At 41.4% G+C, this 15,434-nt stretch overlaps 1 protein-coding gene across 1 annotated transcript; it reads right to left on the bottom strand.

The window, feature by feature from the left end:
* Positions 1–220: 220 nt before the first annotated feature.
* On the bottom strand, positions 221–15,201 carry Cad96ca (tyrosine kinase receptor Cad96Ca). Its single transcript, XM_070666666.1, has 8 exons — positions 14,047–15,201; positions 3,589–3,836; positions 3,188–3,300; positions 2,347–2,752; positions 2,044–2,220; positions 1,475–1,825; positions 1,092–1,397; positions 221–948 (listed from the first exon to the last, which is right to left on the bottom strand). The coding sequence occupies exons 1-8, from the start codon at positions 14,099–14,101 to the stop codon at positions 712–714; spliced, it is 1,893 nt and encodes a 630-aa protein (XP_070522767.1). The 5' UTR covers positions 14,102–15,201; the 3' UTR covers positions 221–711.
* Between the last annotated feature and the right edge of the window lie 233 nt (positions 15,202–15,434).

Raw genomic sequence — 15,434 nt, 5'->3', positions numbered from 1 at the left:
TTAAATTAAAAATTTAAAAGCACATTAATCATTGCTTTCCTATTATTTCTGCATAATTTTTTAGAAGTTAAAAGTAAGACGCGATTTAAAATGTTAGATATTTCTTAATAAAATCTAAAATAATAATATTATAAATTGATAAATTTCTTTAAGTATATTTATTAGACACGAAAAAAAATAGATTCTTTTTAATTTAAATTATTGGAATACGCAAGAAACGTGTAATGTATATAGTTTTATTTATTCTTACAACACACAATTGTACAATAACTTACAACAACATTTAGCTCGATACATATATACAGATTCATGCATGGGCATGAAAGTGAAGTCGCTAAAGTATTAGGAATACTTCTTCTCGACTTACAATATCGCTTTTAATTAACAAAAATCATGTAACTCTTGCGGGACATAAAAGTATCCAGCACACTTGAGTATTTAACAGAACGATCAAGCGCAGTCTTGTGCGAGTAGACGAATCGAAGCTCGTATTATACTCGAGCGAGCTCATTAAACGCGCCATTGTGACACGCGATTACTTTGTCGATTAGTCGTGCGTGATTTGATAATTATCTTCGGTTAGAGAAATAAAAAGGAATATTCAGTTCGATAATTTTCAATGTAAAAGACTTTCATTTCGTGGCGAAAGTCTAGGACACGGTTATCGCGTTGGCAATTTCGATGCGAGGATCAACGATCGTCGCGCGAGATTTACAGCTTCTCTCCGCTGAGATTGAGCACGTTGTAGTACGAATGGTCCGGAAACCTGTCGAGCTCGATGTAGTCGGTTTCGTCGAGGAGTAGACCCTCGGTCAGGTTGACGAGTTCGGCGAAAGACGGCCGGCACGCCGGATCTTTGTCCCAGCAGTAGTACATAATGTTGTACAGTTCCCTTTTACAGTGCTCAGGCCTGTCCAGTCTGTAGCCTTCTTTGATCTTTCTCATCACCTGGAGAAAAATTTAAATACGATACTGTCAGGCCCGTTTTCTTTTCTTTTCTATTAATAATAATAACGAGATAATAATACAATAAAATTAAATCAAATGGAATAAAATAAAATAGAACTTGGTAGCTTAACGTATATCTATACCTCCGCGGCGGCAAGTCCGGGGTACGGTGTCGACCCCAACGTCACGATCTCCCAGATCAAAACGCCGAAGCTCCAGATGTCCGACTTAACCGAGAAAATATTATCGTACAAGCTTTCAGGCGCCATCCACCTGATCGGGAGCCTGCCCTCCGACTTTCTTTCGTAGATTTGATTAGCCGCCACGTCTCTGGCGAAGCCGAAGTCCGCCACCTTGCACGCGCGGTTATCGTCGATTAAAATGTTCCTCGCGGCCAAGTCCCTGTGGATGATACCCTTCGACGCGAGATACTCCATACCTCGAGCAATCTGCAAGTGACAAATTTAAGAGTCACTCGAACTGCACCAGCAGTAAGCCCGGTTTAAAAAGCTCGTAGCGCGCTCACTTGATACACGAATCCTGTGAGGTCCCTGGAGGTCAGTCCTACTCCCCCGTGATTCCTCTCTTCTCTCGAAGCCCTGAGAAAGCTCTGTAGCTTGCCCCCGCTCACGTACTCGAGGATGACGAACATAGGCTCGCGCTCGGTGCAGCATCCTAAAAGCCGCACCACGTTGGGATGGGGGTCGAGATTTTTCATTACGCGCAGCTCCTGCGCGAGGTCCAGCCGTTCGCGCTCAGTAGCATTTTCTTTCAAGGTCTTCACCGCCACGATCGTAGGTCCGGACTTGCCGTCGATCTCCAAAGCCTCGCACTTCCACACTTGGCCGAAGCAGCCTTCGCCGAGGATGTTAAATACCTGACGGCGATTAAAAAGAATTACTCGTTTAATTAGCCGAGCAGTTGAAGGTGCAATTTAAATTTACATGAAAGATTCATGAATGTATAACATAGTTACATCTAATCGGGTAACGTTACTCGGACGTTCAACGATGTCTTAACAATGTCGTAATACTCGAGAATGGACGTATCGGCGTTGCGCTTAATTAATGATTGAGTATAGAATAATGATCGTACCTTCAGTCTGTGCCTGGGAAATTCCCACTTATCCTCCTGCTTACTCGGAATGCCTGCTTGGAATTCTTTCTCCCACGGCTGGTAGCGATTGCTGTGAGCTTTCGGGCCGCGCCATCTCTTCAAAACGAGAGAAGGATCGTCCGATAGATTAGAAACGCTGACTGACGCTTGTTCCTTCTGAAAATCATTTCGTCCTAAGTACCTCGTGTCGTAATAAAAATATTTCGCTTAAAGGCTAAAGTTATCTTTATTAAGATTTCAAGAAGTATTTTCTTTTATTTTTAAGTATTTTATTTTGAGTACCGTGTCCGTCTTAGACTTCCGACTAGCACAGAATCTGTTCCGCAAAGACCAGATGCCCATGCCGAGGCCCACGATAAGGGCACACCCCGCCGCAACGGGGACCAGGGTCATCGCCATATCTTGCGAAGGTGGTGCAGCCGAAGGTGCGACCTTCGAGCTTAAAGCGGGACCTTCCACTTCGTTTATTTGAACGTTCTCCTCCGTAACAGCGCTGACGGTGTTGACCGTGCCGACACCATTATCGTTTTCCTTGGGCCTCACCTTCTCCAGTTCAAGTTTTGTGGTTTCGGGATGGTATTGCTTCGGCGGTAATGGTGGCAGGGGCGAGGGGAAGGTCTGCAAATTCGGTAGAGCGAGAAAGGGCGGTCGTATTCGGCCGGAACCATGCTGATTCTGATACGGTATCCTGTCAGAAAAAAATTAATGAGAAAAAAAAAATTCTTAATTTTATATAAAATTTTCTCAGGCACAGAATTTTTAATATTTTATTGATCGATATTTTTAAATTAATAATACGATATTTTTATACGAGAGACGTTTTTGTAAGGAATTCGTCGTATAGTCGACAATTTTTATTCAAGTCTTATCGTTAACGAAGTGGAGCATGAATAATAGAACAGATCACGGGTGAGGTTTCTTGAGGTCACGTATCAGTGCTCGCATTATAAAAATATAATATTGAAAACTCCCTCAATTTTGTATAATTCGTATATTTCTTTTCTGAATCTCATATGCTGGTTTGGTCTCTCTTTTTTTGTTTTTACGTGAATTTTTGTCTTACGGATTTATGAAAAATCTCGACGTGGGCGTGCTAATTTAAGATGTACACGCGGTCACGTACCTTGTTTTTCCCCGATTTGACGTCGACGCGTTTTCAATATTGACGTAGACCTCGGTTTTCGCTGTGAGCTGGCCGTCGGAAACGGTCACATAGAGTAACAGGTTTTGGCCTGCCTGAAAAGAAGAATGAGCAAAAAATGTAATTCGCTTCGATATTCGAGCATTCGTGAATACCGTATATGTAGACGCGCTGTGCCTTCAGATTACTTTTTTTTTTTTTTTTCAAAATGCATTCTTTAAAAAATTTCTGATTAACCCATTTAGCGCGAAATAAAATATATATTTAATTAGCAATTTATTTATATATTTATAGCAATATTTCTAAATATTTAAAACGTAATACATTACAAATTAAAATTTTTATTTTTATTTTGGCAAGTAACAGCCATTGAAAATACTTACTCTTCCTTTAAGTGTTTCATTAAGAAAGACTATGCCGGTCCTATTGTCGATGAAAAATGGTAACGGCGGCTGGGGCTTGTTGTTACCGTTGTAATGGTAGTGCGGCTCCAAACCGTAAGTTAGCTTGTCCTGCTCGTTGTCCTCGGCGCGTACTCTGGTTATGACATTCCCCACCGGCTCGGTCTCCGGAAGTCGCCAGTTCCGATCCAGCCACATTACGGGCGGCGTGTTGTCGCTCAATTGGCTCCCTATAAGCAAAATAGCAGCTCAGCACGTGCAGTTTTTAGAATTTTATTTTCTTTTCTACGTGTTAAAAATTCGAAGCTGCACGACAAAATTTAAAAATTAGAAATAAAAAACAAAACCTGAAGTTTTAAAATTTTTAGTTCAAGTATTTGACTTTCGTAGATTATTGAGAACACGAATGTTTAATAATGTGGTAGAATGGTAACGAATTGAAAGGGTTGCATACGTTAATGCAACAATTGCAATTTCTGATCAAGGTATTTATCGACATGGGAATTTGAGCCGCCGGCGATTAATGATTTTTTTTTCGTCACGGAAGGTTGACAACGCGACTGAAATCCCGTTCAAATCGACTTCGATTCCTCGCAGCCGCGCGCGCTTCGAGCGGCTCGCCGCTTCACGCTCGAGTTCTAATTAGCCCTGGGTTTGCCAAACGATAATGAGAGAGAACAGTAGGTGGAAATGCGCGCGCGCGTGCCGAGAGATCGGCCTTGATATGCATTCCTTCCTGGATTTCGAGTTCACGTCGCCAAGTAGACTGTGACCCTCCGCGAGGTTTTGTTTCTCTCGTTAATCTCATTAGAATTTTTTAATTATAATTATATAATCGCTGATAAGTGCGCGGCAAATGAAAGCAGCTAACATTTTTTTAATAAAAGAAAAATAATAAATAGAAAAAGAAAAGAAAGTTTAAATTTGCAAGAAAGGTAGCTGGTGATAGAAAGAAGATGCATCTTTTTTTTTTTTTATGTTGCCCTCGTCGCGAAATTGCCAATTCCCGTGGATCACTTCTACAACGTTAGATGGGAAAAACGAATAACTGGACCTCGCGACGTTCTGCACCTGACCGTGCATCTCTTTCGTTCGGCGCGTAATCGTGCCGACGCGATTTCGCGCACGTACAATACACCGCGGCAACGATCCCTCTCGACCTCTCTTATTAGGAGCGATCGGCCCGGCGGAGTCGTGCCGCGAATAGAAAGTCACGGCGAGCGGTCGCTCGCAAAAGAGCGTTATGATACCGGCTGGCCGATCTGATATGACGCGAAAGGCGCGCATATGTACCGAGAAATAGAAAGTGCGGGAGTCAGCGCGCGTGTTCGTGGCTCGCAAAATTCAGGCTTGGGCGGCACACACATTTTGCATAATTTGTAGGGGAGAAATTAGCCGATCAAAAGTCCTTTGTTCCCTCCCCCTTTCGGAGTGAAGACAAAGAACGCGAAAAGGTCTTTACTTCTGCCAAGCGGTGATAAGAATTTCCTCTCGCTATAATAAATTATTATATTATTTTATTATAATAGAATCATTTAATTACTGTTATTTATTTACGTAAATAAAATTCAGTTAATTATATTTAAAATTAAAAACATTAAAATATCTTAGAATAATAAAAAAAAAAAAAAAAAATAGAGCGACCAGAATAGTGTGCCGTTTAAGGGTCAAGGGTCAATCTCTGGGCTGGGCTTTATAATTACGCGTCTTCGAGACCGCGCGTCTCTTCTCTTTTCGTGTCCTGCAGTTATAGTCGGGAAGCAGATTGCAATCGAGCGAATTACTGTTTTCGATCTAACAATCGTTTTTAAGTCAACGAGCGCAGTCTTCCGCGGCACGATGATCTCCGTAATAGCGGCGGCACCGCTCGACGCGCTCCCTTCTCACCCTTCGTCGCGATCGCGGCGATTATTCATGAGAATATGGCGCAGTAACTGTATTCTCACGGTGCGGTGACTTCAATACCGCTATAATGCGCCGCGCACCTCGCTTCCAGGCATCGCGCGAAGCGAAGACGGCGGCCGCCATTGAGACGCGGCTTTCGTATCAATGTCAATCGCGTCGCAATCGGAAAAGGAGATAAAAATTCTACAAGCGCGCATTAACAGAGGGACGCCGAGTGGTACCGTAAACCACAGTTACGTTGTCGCGGGATGAATAACCGTGGGGACTACATTGTTTTCTTCTTTCGTTCTTTTTTTTTTTAATCGAATGAACGGATTAATGACTCGAAGATTGATAGCGCGAACAACGCGATCAATCAGCTGCGATAAACTGTTCTAAAATTTTTACTAATTATTAAAATCATTTATTATCAAGATTAAATCAAAATTGAAATAATTTTAATAGTTAAAATATTGTTCAAGTTAAAAAACAAGAAAGGAAAATTGGAACTGCGGGATTTAAAAGACATTTCGATGCGGGAGTTAACCACTAGCGAGCTTTCCCAAATCGATCGGCAATGAGTTTCCTTTCGAATTGTTTCTCTCCGGATGCGATAAAAAAAAAAAAAAAGACGCGGATACGATATTCCCGGACTTTCTCGGATTTCGTCCACGTTTTCTACCTTCGACGTCGCCGGACGTGCCGGAGGAAGTGCGAAAGGTTTTCTCGCAAGGCCTAACCGCGGTCAGCCCGGCGCGTCCCGAACACGGAGAAAGTGGGACGATGAAAGTGCGACCGAACGACTTCGCGTTTGTCTTCGCGTACCGCCGCGTCGGCGCGTCTCGCCAAAAAATCGCGTCTTTTTCGCTTATCGGGTGATAAGAATGGTGATAAGATAATGTCGCGATAAGCTCCCGTATTCCCTCTATCGAAGCGGCCTTTCTCTTCATTTTAAACCGTGAAAAAAGGATGTTTCCCTGAAACGAAACGCTGCGCGATTTTAATGATTAATTAGATATTGAATTAAATAATAAGTAATTGAAAAACTGTAACGTGATATCGCACCTCGTTGATTCGCGATTGTTAATTTATTATCACCGCCGAGCGACGTCCTTCGGACATTGAAATCTCGGCGCTTGCCAGAGTCACCAGCCGCGGGTCGCCCTACTTTGTGAATGACCGGTTAAAGGAAACTCCGCTCCCCGCAGAGGGGTCCTCGGAAGAGGCAGGTGGAGTCTCGGGGCCTTTCACGGTGATCCTTGGCCGCCCATCCTGGCCAAGATCATCGCGAAGAAAATGGGAAAGTATCTCGTTACACAATTTTAATTGCGCGAAATACAAGAGGAACAATTTGATCGTTTATTAATTAATTAAGAAACTTTTTTGAGCCATCAAGTAAGTTTTGAATTCGCCGCGAATAGCAGGAGAATTTATTAATGGTTTTTTTTTTCTTTTTTCATTTTTTTTTTGAGAGAGAGAAATCTCGATTATCATCGAAACGAGAGTACGATGAAAGGAACAGGTGTTCTCCGATCTTTTCACAATTTTCTTTTTCTAATGAGAGATATCCTTCGATAAGCGTGACGTTCTCCGTCGAAAAACCGGAGAGTTGCGCAGAATTTCAACGAAATAACCTCGCGATCTTTGTTAATCCAGCCTGCCGTTAAAGTTCTCCGCCATCAAGGATGATGGAATGTCGGAAAAAGAGACAGATAGTCGGTAGAATTTCAATCTCCTTTCACAATGATCCTTGAGAACTACTCGACATAATTACTCTTTGTGCGAGGCGGGATAAAAAATACCTCGTTTCTGCAAGAGCGAGCATTTTGATTCGGAAAAAAGAGGAAAAAATTGAATCGTTAGCAAGCTCGCGAAAAATAGTCTATCGCAGAAAAGTAGATTGTCAACTCGGAGCGAGAGGTTCTCGAAAAGCAGGCAAAGTGAATAGTAGCGGGCAGACGGCATTCATTCCTTTCACAATAATCGTCGAGGCCGATTTCAGCGCGATTATTCCGCAAAACAGAGCAGAAGGTGTCCTTTTTTCCGCGTTCGACGTTTTTAATTAATCCAACGCTTCCTTTGCGTGCGACGTACTTCAATTATTAACCAATTAATCATTACGGAGGTAGAACTTTTTCATAGAAAAATTACTTTTTTTTTTTTCTCTGGAAAATCTATTTCCAGCGATTAGCTCATAGGCACGGAATTTCTCCGCAGTGCTATTCACAATTTATTTGTATCATGATTAAAGTATCACTGGTTTTTTTTTTTTAAAGCCATTTTCTACTCGTGTCGAGATCAAGAAATTTATTTTAAGCATCGTTCTTAATTAATTTCAGCGCAGCCTCGCGATATTGCGGCTTTGTTTTGTATTGAGATTTCTAATGGCTTTCCAATAAATCAAAAGGCGGCTGGGAAAAAATTCTGTCGGCGTTAGGAAGCGTTTAGCTTGAACCGCAAAGAGCTTAAGGCGCGCTCTTCAAGACGAATAGGCCGTCGAGCGCGTTGCTGATGGCTCCGAGGCAGGCAGTAGCGCTCGTTGCTCGAGCTGTCGCTAATGGCTAGAAAATCTCAGACCGTTCGTGATTTATGTCTTCGAGCCCGTTTATATATATATAAATTTCTTTTTTCTTTCTTTCTTGCGAGGTGCTCTCACTTCGACAGTTGTATCCGAAACGGGCCAGGCCCGGAAGTCGATCGCGAATTCACTAGATTGCCCGCAATTACTCTCCGCCGTTAATCAGCGCCGGTGCATCGACTTGCGATAATTCAACGTCTATATATCATTGGCTCGTTACGAACCCCTTCGTATATCTTCATGAAATCTAAATCGGGTCGTAATAAATTTAGCACGGTGAAACAATTGATGAATTACATCGAACCGTGCGTTATAATGAATTATGATTAATTTACTATCATTAAATAGTAATTTATTATTCTTCGTCGCGAAAGCGAATAATTAAGGAAAATTAATTAAAGCACTTCGACCGTGGAGATCTCGAGTTTCGAATTGGTCCGCGAATCTCGATTTCGACAGCGAGGGGGAATCGGTATTTATCAAAGAGAAGCACGGGCTGAAGTCCTTTTGTTCGTCTTCCACACGATGGTAGAATTTTCGAGGCGCGGAAAGTGTTGCGGCAGGTGCAATTTTCGTGTGACTCATAGGGAACGGTAAAGTAACGCAAGACGCGCAACAGGATCTGAAAGTGAACCACTCGATTTCCGTCGCTGGCCGCAGAGCCTTCGAGTCGACGATGCTTTCTCGTTAACAAATGCGATTGCCTCTCTCAAATATCTCCGATTGGTTCCCAGAACGGTGGTTGCGACGTAATTCCCGGGACCAATTTACTCTTAGTATTCACTTTAATATTTATTTCAACGATTTTTGCGCTTAACTCGAATAAATTTGAATATATATAAAAAAAAAAAAAAAAGATTCTTACGCGAACAGGTAATTTTTTACAATGATACGAACCCAGATTTAACGGAAGCTGAAAATCGAAAACGTGGAAGAGAATCGGCCAAGGTCTCGGGGACCCGCGCGTTTCCGGGTGCTCCGGTGTTGAAAGAGATCGTACGGTATTTATTTTTTATTTTCGTTTCCGCCACGTCGGCCGCGGTGAGAATCGAGAGCCGAAACGAACCGGGGAACTTTCACTTCGCCCGGTGAGGTCATCATTGGTCCTTAAATATTCCTCGGCGTGACGCTTCACTTTCATGCGCGGCGACGCTTTCGAAGGCTTGAAAAAATCAAGCCGAACGAACGGCCGGGGGAGTCGCGGTCGTGTTTTAACGATTTTTACGTAACACTGCCGAGTTCCTTCTCCGGGGGATTCCCGTGAAATAAGAGATAAAGTGTCGTTTGAATTTAATGAGAAAGTGCCGACCGGCCGCGGCTGAAAAATACTTGCCACTGCAAACCGATTTACGAAATTAGTGTTAAAAAGAACAGGGAATACTTTAATTAATTGGGAAGACAATTTTACTTAGAACTCTACGGAGATAAATTTTATACACGCCGTGAAAGTCGATAAGTAATATTTATTATTGAGCTCGCAAAATGTCAGTTTCGCCTATTACGATTTAATGCGCAATATTCATCCCGAGACTTTGTATAGTAGCGCCTGTTCCAGAGATCGCATCATTCGATCACGTTGGGCCGGTCTAGGTTAAAAGTAACGGCTAACGAGTTATGCAAATTCTTATGTCAATAATAAAAAGATCCGTCTAAGTTAACACGCGCACTTCATTACAGAAAATTCCGTAGATTACGTGAATCTTTTCAGTTGAATATTATTTAATATTCATATTTCGTGATTTTCGATAAGTTATTGCTGTTAGAATATTAGTTATTCACCACAGCGGCGATTTTCTGGTTAATGTCGCCGGGAAAGCAGCATTAGCGACAATAAACGGGCGCGATAAACATCCCGCAAAACTGCCGAAGAGTCACTCTATAGAACTGGTTGCAAGCGATTCTTGTCTGGTGAGAAGAATGCCCGCATAAACGATCTTATGGCCGCGCCGTAATAACATGTGCTCGCTGCACATTTGCATCCGCCATAATAATGAGCTTATTTCCTGCCTTAAATCGAAACTGCTAAAAGACCATTTGCGCGTGAATAAAAATTCTGCCGTGAGAATTAAGATAATCTCGCTACTTTGTTAACTAACGAGTTGTAACGTGAATTTAAAAAATTGAGACTCAAGTTACGAGCATTATAAAAAGGGTTTTTTTTTTTTTTTTAACACTTTTGTTCAATTTTAATTTTCGCAGTTTTTAGTAATTAAAAAAATATTTTAAATATTTTTAAATTATTCGAATAACAGTTTTAGAATGAACGAAAAAAAGATCAGGTTTGTTTTTGTAAATTCTAGAATTTTATTTTTTTAAATTTCCATTAATTAGAAAAAAAGAGGCTTTTTACGCTGCTATCTTCGAATACAGGTCTCCGCTGTATTTTGTCTATTTATTGAATTTTTTTCGGGACGAAACCTGTCTCCTGCGGCGACCGGAATCGCAGAGGAGCTCGCGAGTAAACACGTCGTGACTAATAAATCGCGATATGAGACGCGCGTGAAGAAGATGGCCCGAAGACCGCGCTATTGCAAGGAATTCTACGAGTCAGTGGAAACGCATTCGTTCCTCTTCCTCTCCTCTCGTCTGCATGGTCGACGAGCCTTGGTGTCAGTGAAGGTTAGGTATGGGTTCTTGCTCGGTGTCTGGTGACCCGGTTTGTACTGACTTGTCTCTGTGCTTGAACGTTGTTAATTCTCTTGGGGACTTATACCGATAAACTCTATCCTTTTCGCATCCATATTAATCATTTTCCAATAAACGAGATTATTTTTTATTTAATCCGGAAGCTCAACAGTATTTTTTACGCTAACTTTTATCTCTATATCGGCCGTATACTGAATTCTTAATAAAATGCAAAATAAATATGATAAATCTAATTTAAAATAATTGTGAAATAATCGAAGTCAAAAATTAATTTAAAAGTAAAAATCACTCGTGTTAAATAAATGCGCTTCAAATACATCAGCAAACTTTTTTTTTTACATAAATATATGTTTCATAAAATAACGATTTTTTTCCAAACGTACATTTATTACTTATAATTACCGCTTTGAAAATATTTTGTGCAGCTATTGCACAATTTATTTTATGCTTTACGAAGGAGCCTGGGTATGTTTCGCGCAGTTTGTCTTCGGGATCGGCGAGGGTTGAGCCAAGACGGACTCCCATTGTGAGACCTAGCCGGTTTTTGTCGAATGTCTGCGTCCCGGTTATGCGACCGCCAGGTGCAGCGTATTAATACTCGTGTCTGGCGGGTTTGCGATCGTGTCACTGTCGCGAGTCAAGTCCGTCCTCGCCATTCGCGTTTCCTCCGACCTTCTTCGTGTACCGTTTCACCGCTTCGACGGTAATTCCCCGCGTGCATCTCGCGAGGAAGGTTCGGCGTTTCCCTCTTTCCTTTTCCAGATCGATAAGCGCGCGTTCGCGAGCACCCGTTGCGTAAGAAACGTCGCTGCCTTCGCCAGACAAATCAAACGAAATTTATTTTCCACGTTTCTTACGGCGCGTTTCACTTAATTATCGTAATTATTCGATACGAAATGGAAAATTGATCGGAAAATAATCGCGGCCGCCGGGGGATCTCGCAAGAACTCGACGCACGGCTATCGGCCGGCAGGAACGCAAAAAGGTTTACGAGGCTAGCACGAGTATTCCTGGCATGCGTAGACTGTTCGCCTTTATTTTTCCGGTGGCTACAAGGCGTGTACAATACTCGGGCCTCCTAACGATATCGAGATATTCGAGCCACGTAGCTCGAGAAATTCTGATAACTCAGACATGCTCGCATTCATTATGCGCGTACGAACTCGTAGTCACGGGCCGCAAAGTCGAAAACAAGCGGATAAGAATGTACCACGGCGCGTATCGAAAAAGAGAAAATAAAGATCTGGGTAGAACATAACGTTGGATTTGATAGAAAAGGAAATGCGTATAAATATTTTTAATTGCAACGCGAGAAAGACTATTTATTAACATAAACACATTAATTAATAATAATATAAATTAAATACAAAAGTGCGAAATAAGTAATATGAAAAATGTAGAGTTAAAACGCAGAAGACGGTATATACTTATAAGTAAAAAGATTTAAATTTGTCCGATGTTAACTTTTCACAAGATGATTAAAAAGAAATTATTAATAAAAACTTTAATCCCTATAATGTTAAATTTTTACAACGAAAAGAAAAAAAAAATGATTGAATCGCGAGCGACGTTTCGGCATCCAGGAAGAGCTCGTCGCGCGGCAACTGTAATTATTCGCAAAACCGCACGTTTCCTGGTCGCGGGTAATTATTCTTTGAAAGATTAATCGCGTCAAGTGCGATGTACGTGCGTAAGATGGGCAGGAAGTGCGAAATATGTATATTGAGATATAATTTTAAATCCAAGAAATGTTGTTGGAATCTTATTTGTAAAAAGCTGTAGAATTATTTCAAATGACTCGCAATGTAATTAAATAAATTTTTAATGTAACGGAAAGTAGATAATTAATAAGAATTTTAGAATGCATTTCTGAAGGGTTTACAAAATTTAAAAAGAAAAAAAAAATATTTTTACCGTCTACTTAGAAAAATTAATGTATTGGCCTTCTCGATAATATTTTATTGTCTTCGATATCATATTTTCGCGCTTCTATCATTTTTCACATAAGCTGAAATGCAGCTAATTTTGTGGAATTAACAGCCGATTGAGCGATCATTGTCAGGCTCGATCGCGACTATTCGCGCAACTAATTAAATGTCTTGAACGCTCGTACGCTCGTGCTGATGCAAAATCTCGACCCTCTGCTCCTGTTGCATTCTACAACCGTTCTCGAATGCACGTTCTTGTAATCGTGTCGCAACTGTTACCACGCGCGATCAGTTGCTCGCCGGCTTTCTTCGGCAATTATCCGAGGCGAAGAGGATCTGACAAAAGACCGGCTCCGCAAGACTTTCTTGAGATTATGGACTTTCTACTTGCTTAAATCTCGATCGCTCGGCATCGAAAATGATTATATAGACAGCGGCATATAGACAGTGACATCGCGACTCGAGCATCGTCGCCTAGTACTTTTGTTCGTGTATTTCGTGAATATCGAAGGAACATTTAGAGACGTTTAAAATAATTACCTACCCATTTTATTTTTTATATATAAATTTAAAATAAGAAAGAATTACTGCAGAAATATCGCCGCGAGACCGACGTTGCACAAAAGATTTCTAACGACGGCAACTTATAATGGTGTGGCTGGTCCGGAGAGAAAGGAATCGTTGGCGCAAGCAAGATCAGCCACACCGAACGTCGCGCTATTATTTACGTCTTCTCCGTTTCACGAAAAGCTGTCCGTTCCAAATAGAAAACGAAAATTGCACATTTAGATATTGGAGCAACGATTGCGCGTCCATAAACGCCAAATATGCGCGCAGCTTTCTCCATGACATATTAGAAAGCGTGTATATATTTATAAAACTCGGATATATCTCTTCGAAAAGAAAAAAAAAGACGCACGTATATTTACAACAATTCTATAAAAAAAAAAAAAAAATGTGGAATTTAAAATTTTCTCTTATTAAATTATTTCTGCTATTAAATATTCGTCAAGTCTCTATAAAAATTAAATTCCGAAATTACTAATAGATACCTTAGATACCGCAAATTCTTCTTCGTTCATTTGGTTACGGATACTTCTAATAGCATATCTGCCGTTTTATGGAATGCCGATAAATTCTTGAGTCATTAAATTCATAATTTCCCAATTATTTTAATCTGTAAACGTTTGAGATACACTACGTTTTTCTCTGAATCAGAAATTTCCCGATTATTTATATCTTATCCTAGAATTAACGCTTTCTTTATAATTAAATAATATATTTTTCGTTTACGATTAACTTCGAGCGGCTTGAGGCAGGGTACATTTTTAATTTAATTAGTCACATTTCGGCTTGACGCAAACGCGCTTTAATTTGCGAGCCAACGTGGTTCATTTAACTCACCAGCGCATATCCAGAAGCACAGCGTCGCCGCCGCGACAGGCCACCAGGTCGACATCGCGCTACATCGATGATCCACGACGATGATCCGCGAGAAATCACTCCATTCGACACGTCTACAGTCCGCACTACGATTCCACTCGAAATCGTCTCGGTTTCCACTAGATCACTCGACGCCCTCGATCTCGAGAATTGTCCACCTAATCCCAGTTCATTAGAAGGAACTGCTTACTCGTTGATTCCGCGGATCCAAATATGGTGCTCGGGAAAGAACGGAATCCGACTCGAGTTTTGATAATATCTCAAGTAGGCGGAAATTATTATCCGGTTAAAAAAAAAAAATAAAGATCGTCGATTACACCCTTGCACAAATTATTATCAAACTAGGTTTGCTGAACGTCTTTCTTGGCGGCGGAGAATTTCTCGCCGTCTCCTCCTCTCCGCGCATTCTTTTCAACTTCTGCGCCTTTCGAGGTTACTCCGGGGTGTTTCTAGGCATCGATCTGGTGCGGATCGTTGCATTTTTATATTCGATCAAATTTTTTTGATCGACCAGAACGAAGTCGACTCGAAGGCGGGTATAAAAGGGACACTCGCGTCGCGCTTACATTGCAATGTATATAATTTTTCCGAGATCTTCTGGCGAAGCTACAGTAGCTGCCACTTTTTCGATACTCTCGAAGGTCTATTATTCAATTTAATTATCGTCTAACAAAATTATATTATTTTATTGAAATAAATTCCAGTCGAGTAATTAATTATTGCTGCTTCGGTATTCTTCGTATAATTAAAAAGTAATTAATTTCTCGGGACACCAGTCATCAGGCTTAGCTTACTGATCTTCTCGAGTTGGGCTAGAGCCCGTTGTGGCGCGCAGAGACATCGGGGTCCCGGGGAACCCGTCGAGCACCCCGATCACGACGAAATTAATCCTTCAAATTGATCCAGCGGCTATCTGGACACTCGCGCACCCCACGAATCCGCAGGCGGTAATTTTTTTTTCTCCGCGTTACGGTTTACACATTCTCGGACGAGACGACGAAGGCACGTTGAAGCCTCCAGGTTGGAGGAACAAGTCTGACGACGGCTGGCGAACGGAGCGCCGACGCGACTGTCGGGCCGCGACGTCGCGACCTGTTCTTTTACCGTGCCCGGTAAATCGGCACAGTAACGTACATCTTGCGGTCCCCTTAGAACCGCAGGACTCAAAAGGACTTTATAAACGATAAAATGTAAAATTGTTATATTAAAAATTCCAACTGTAGGGAATTATTAGCGCCTCTCGCGCTTCAAAATAATTTCTCGGGATCTAAATTGTAATTAATCAACTTTTTTTTTTACACGTTTAATTCTGCTGCTTAAGTACTTTTACGTGCCACGGCTTTTAGACT

The sequence above is a fragment of the Cardiocondyla obscurior genome, linkage group LG15, assembly GCF_019399895.1.
Source record: "Cardiocondyla obscurior isolate alpha-2009 linkage group LG15, Cobs3.1, whole genome shotgun sequence".
Lineage (NCBI taxonomy): Eukaryota > Metazoa > Arthropoda > Insecta > Hymenoptera > Formicidae > Cardiocondyla > Cardiocondyla obscurior.
Note: the sequence above shows the minus strand (reverse complement) of the source record. Positions and strands in the feature narration are given on the sequence as shown.

Coding starts and splice junctions, on each gene's coding strand:
- Cad96ca (XM_070666666.1), bottom strand. CDS start 14,101: ATGTCGACCTGGTGGCCTGTCGCGGCGGCGACGCTGTGCTTCTGGATA. Junction 3,837..14,046: donor GTGCTTCTGGATATGCGCTG/GTGAGTTAAATG, acceptor TTTTGCTTATAG/GGAGCCAATTGAGCGACAAC. Junction 1,826..2,043: donor TTCCCAGGCACAGACTGAAG/GTACGATCATTA, acceptor AATCGCCGTCAG/GTATTTAACATCCTCGGCGA.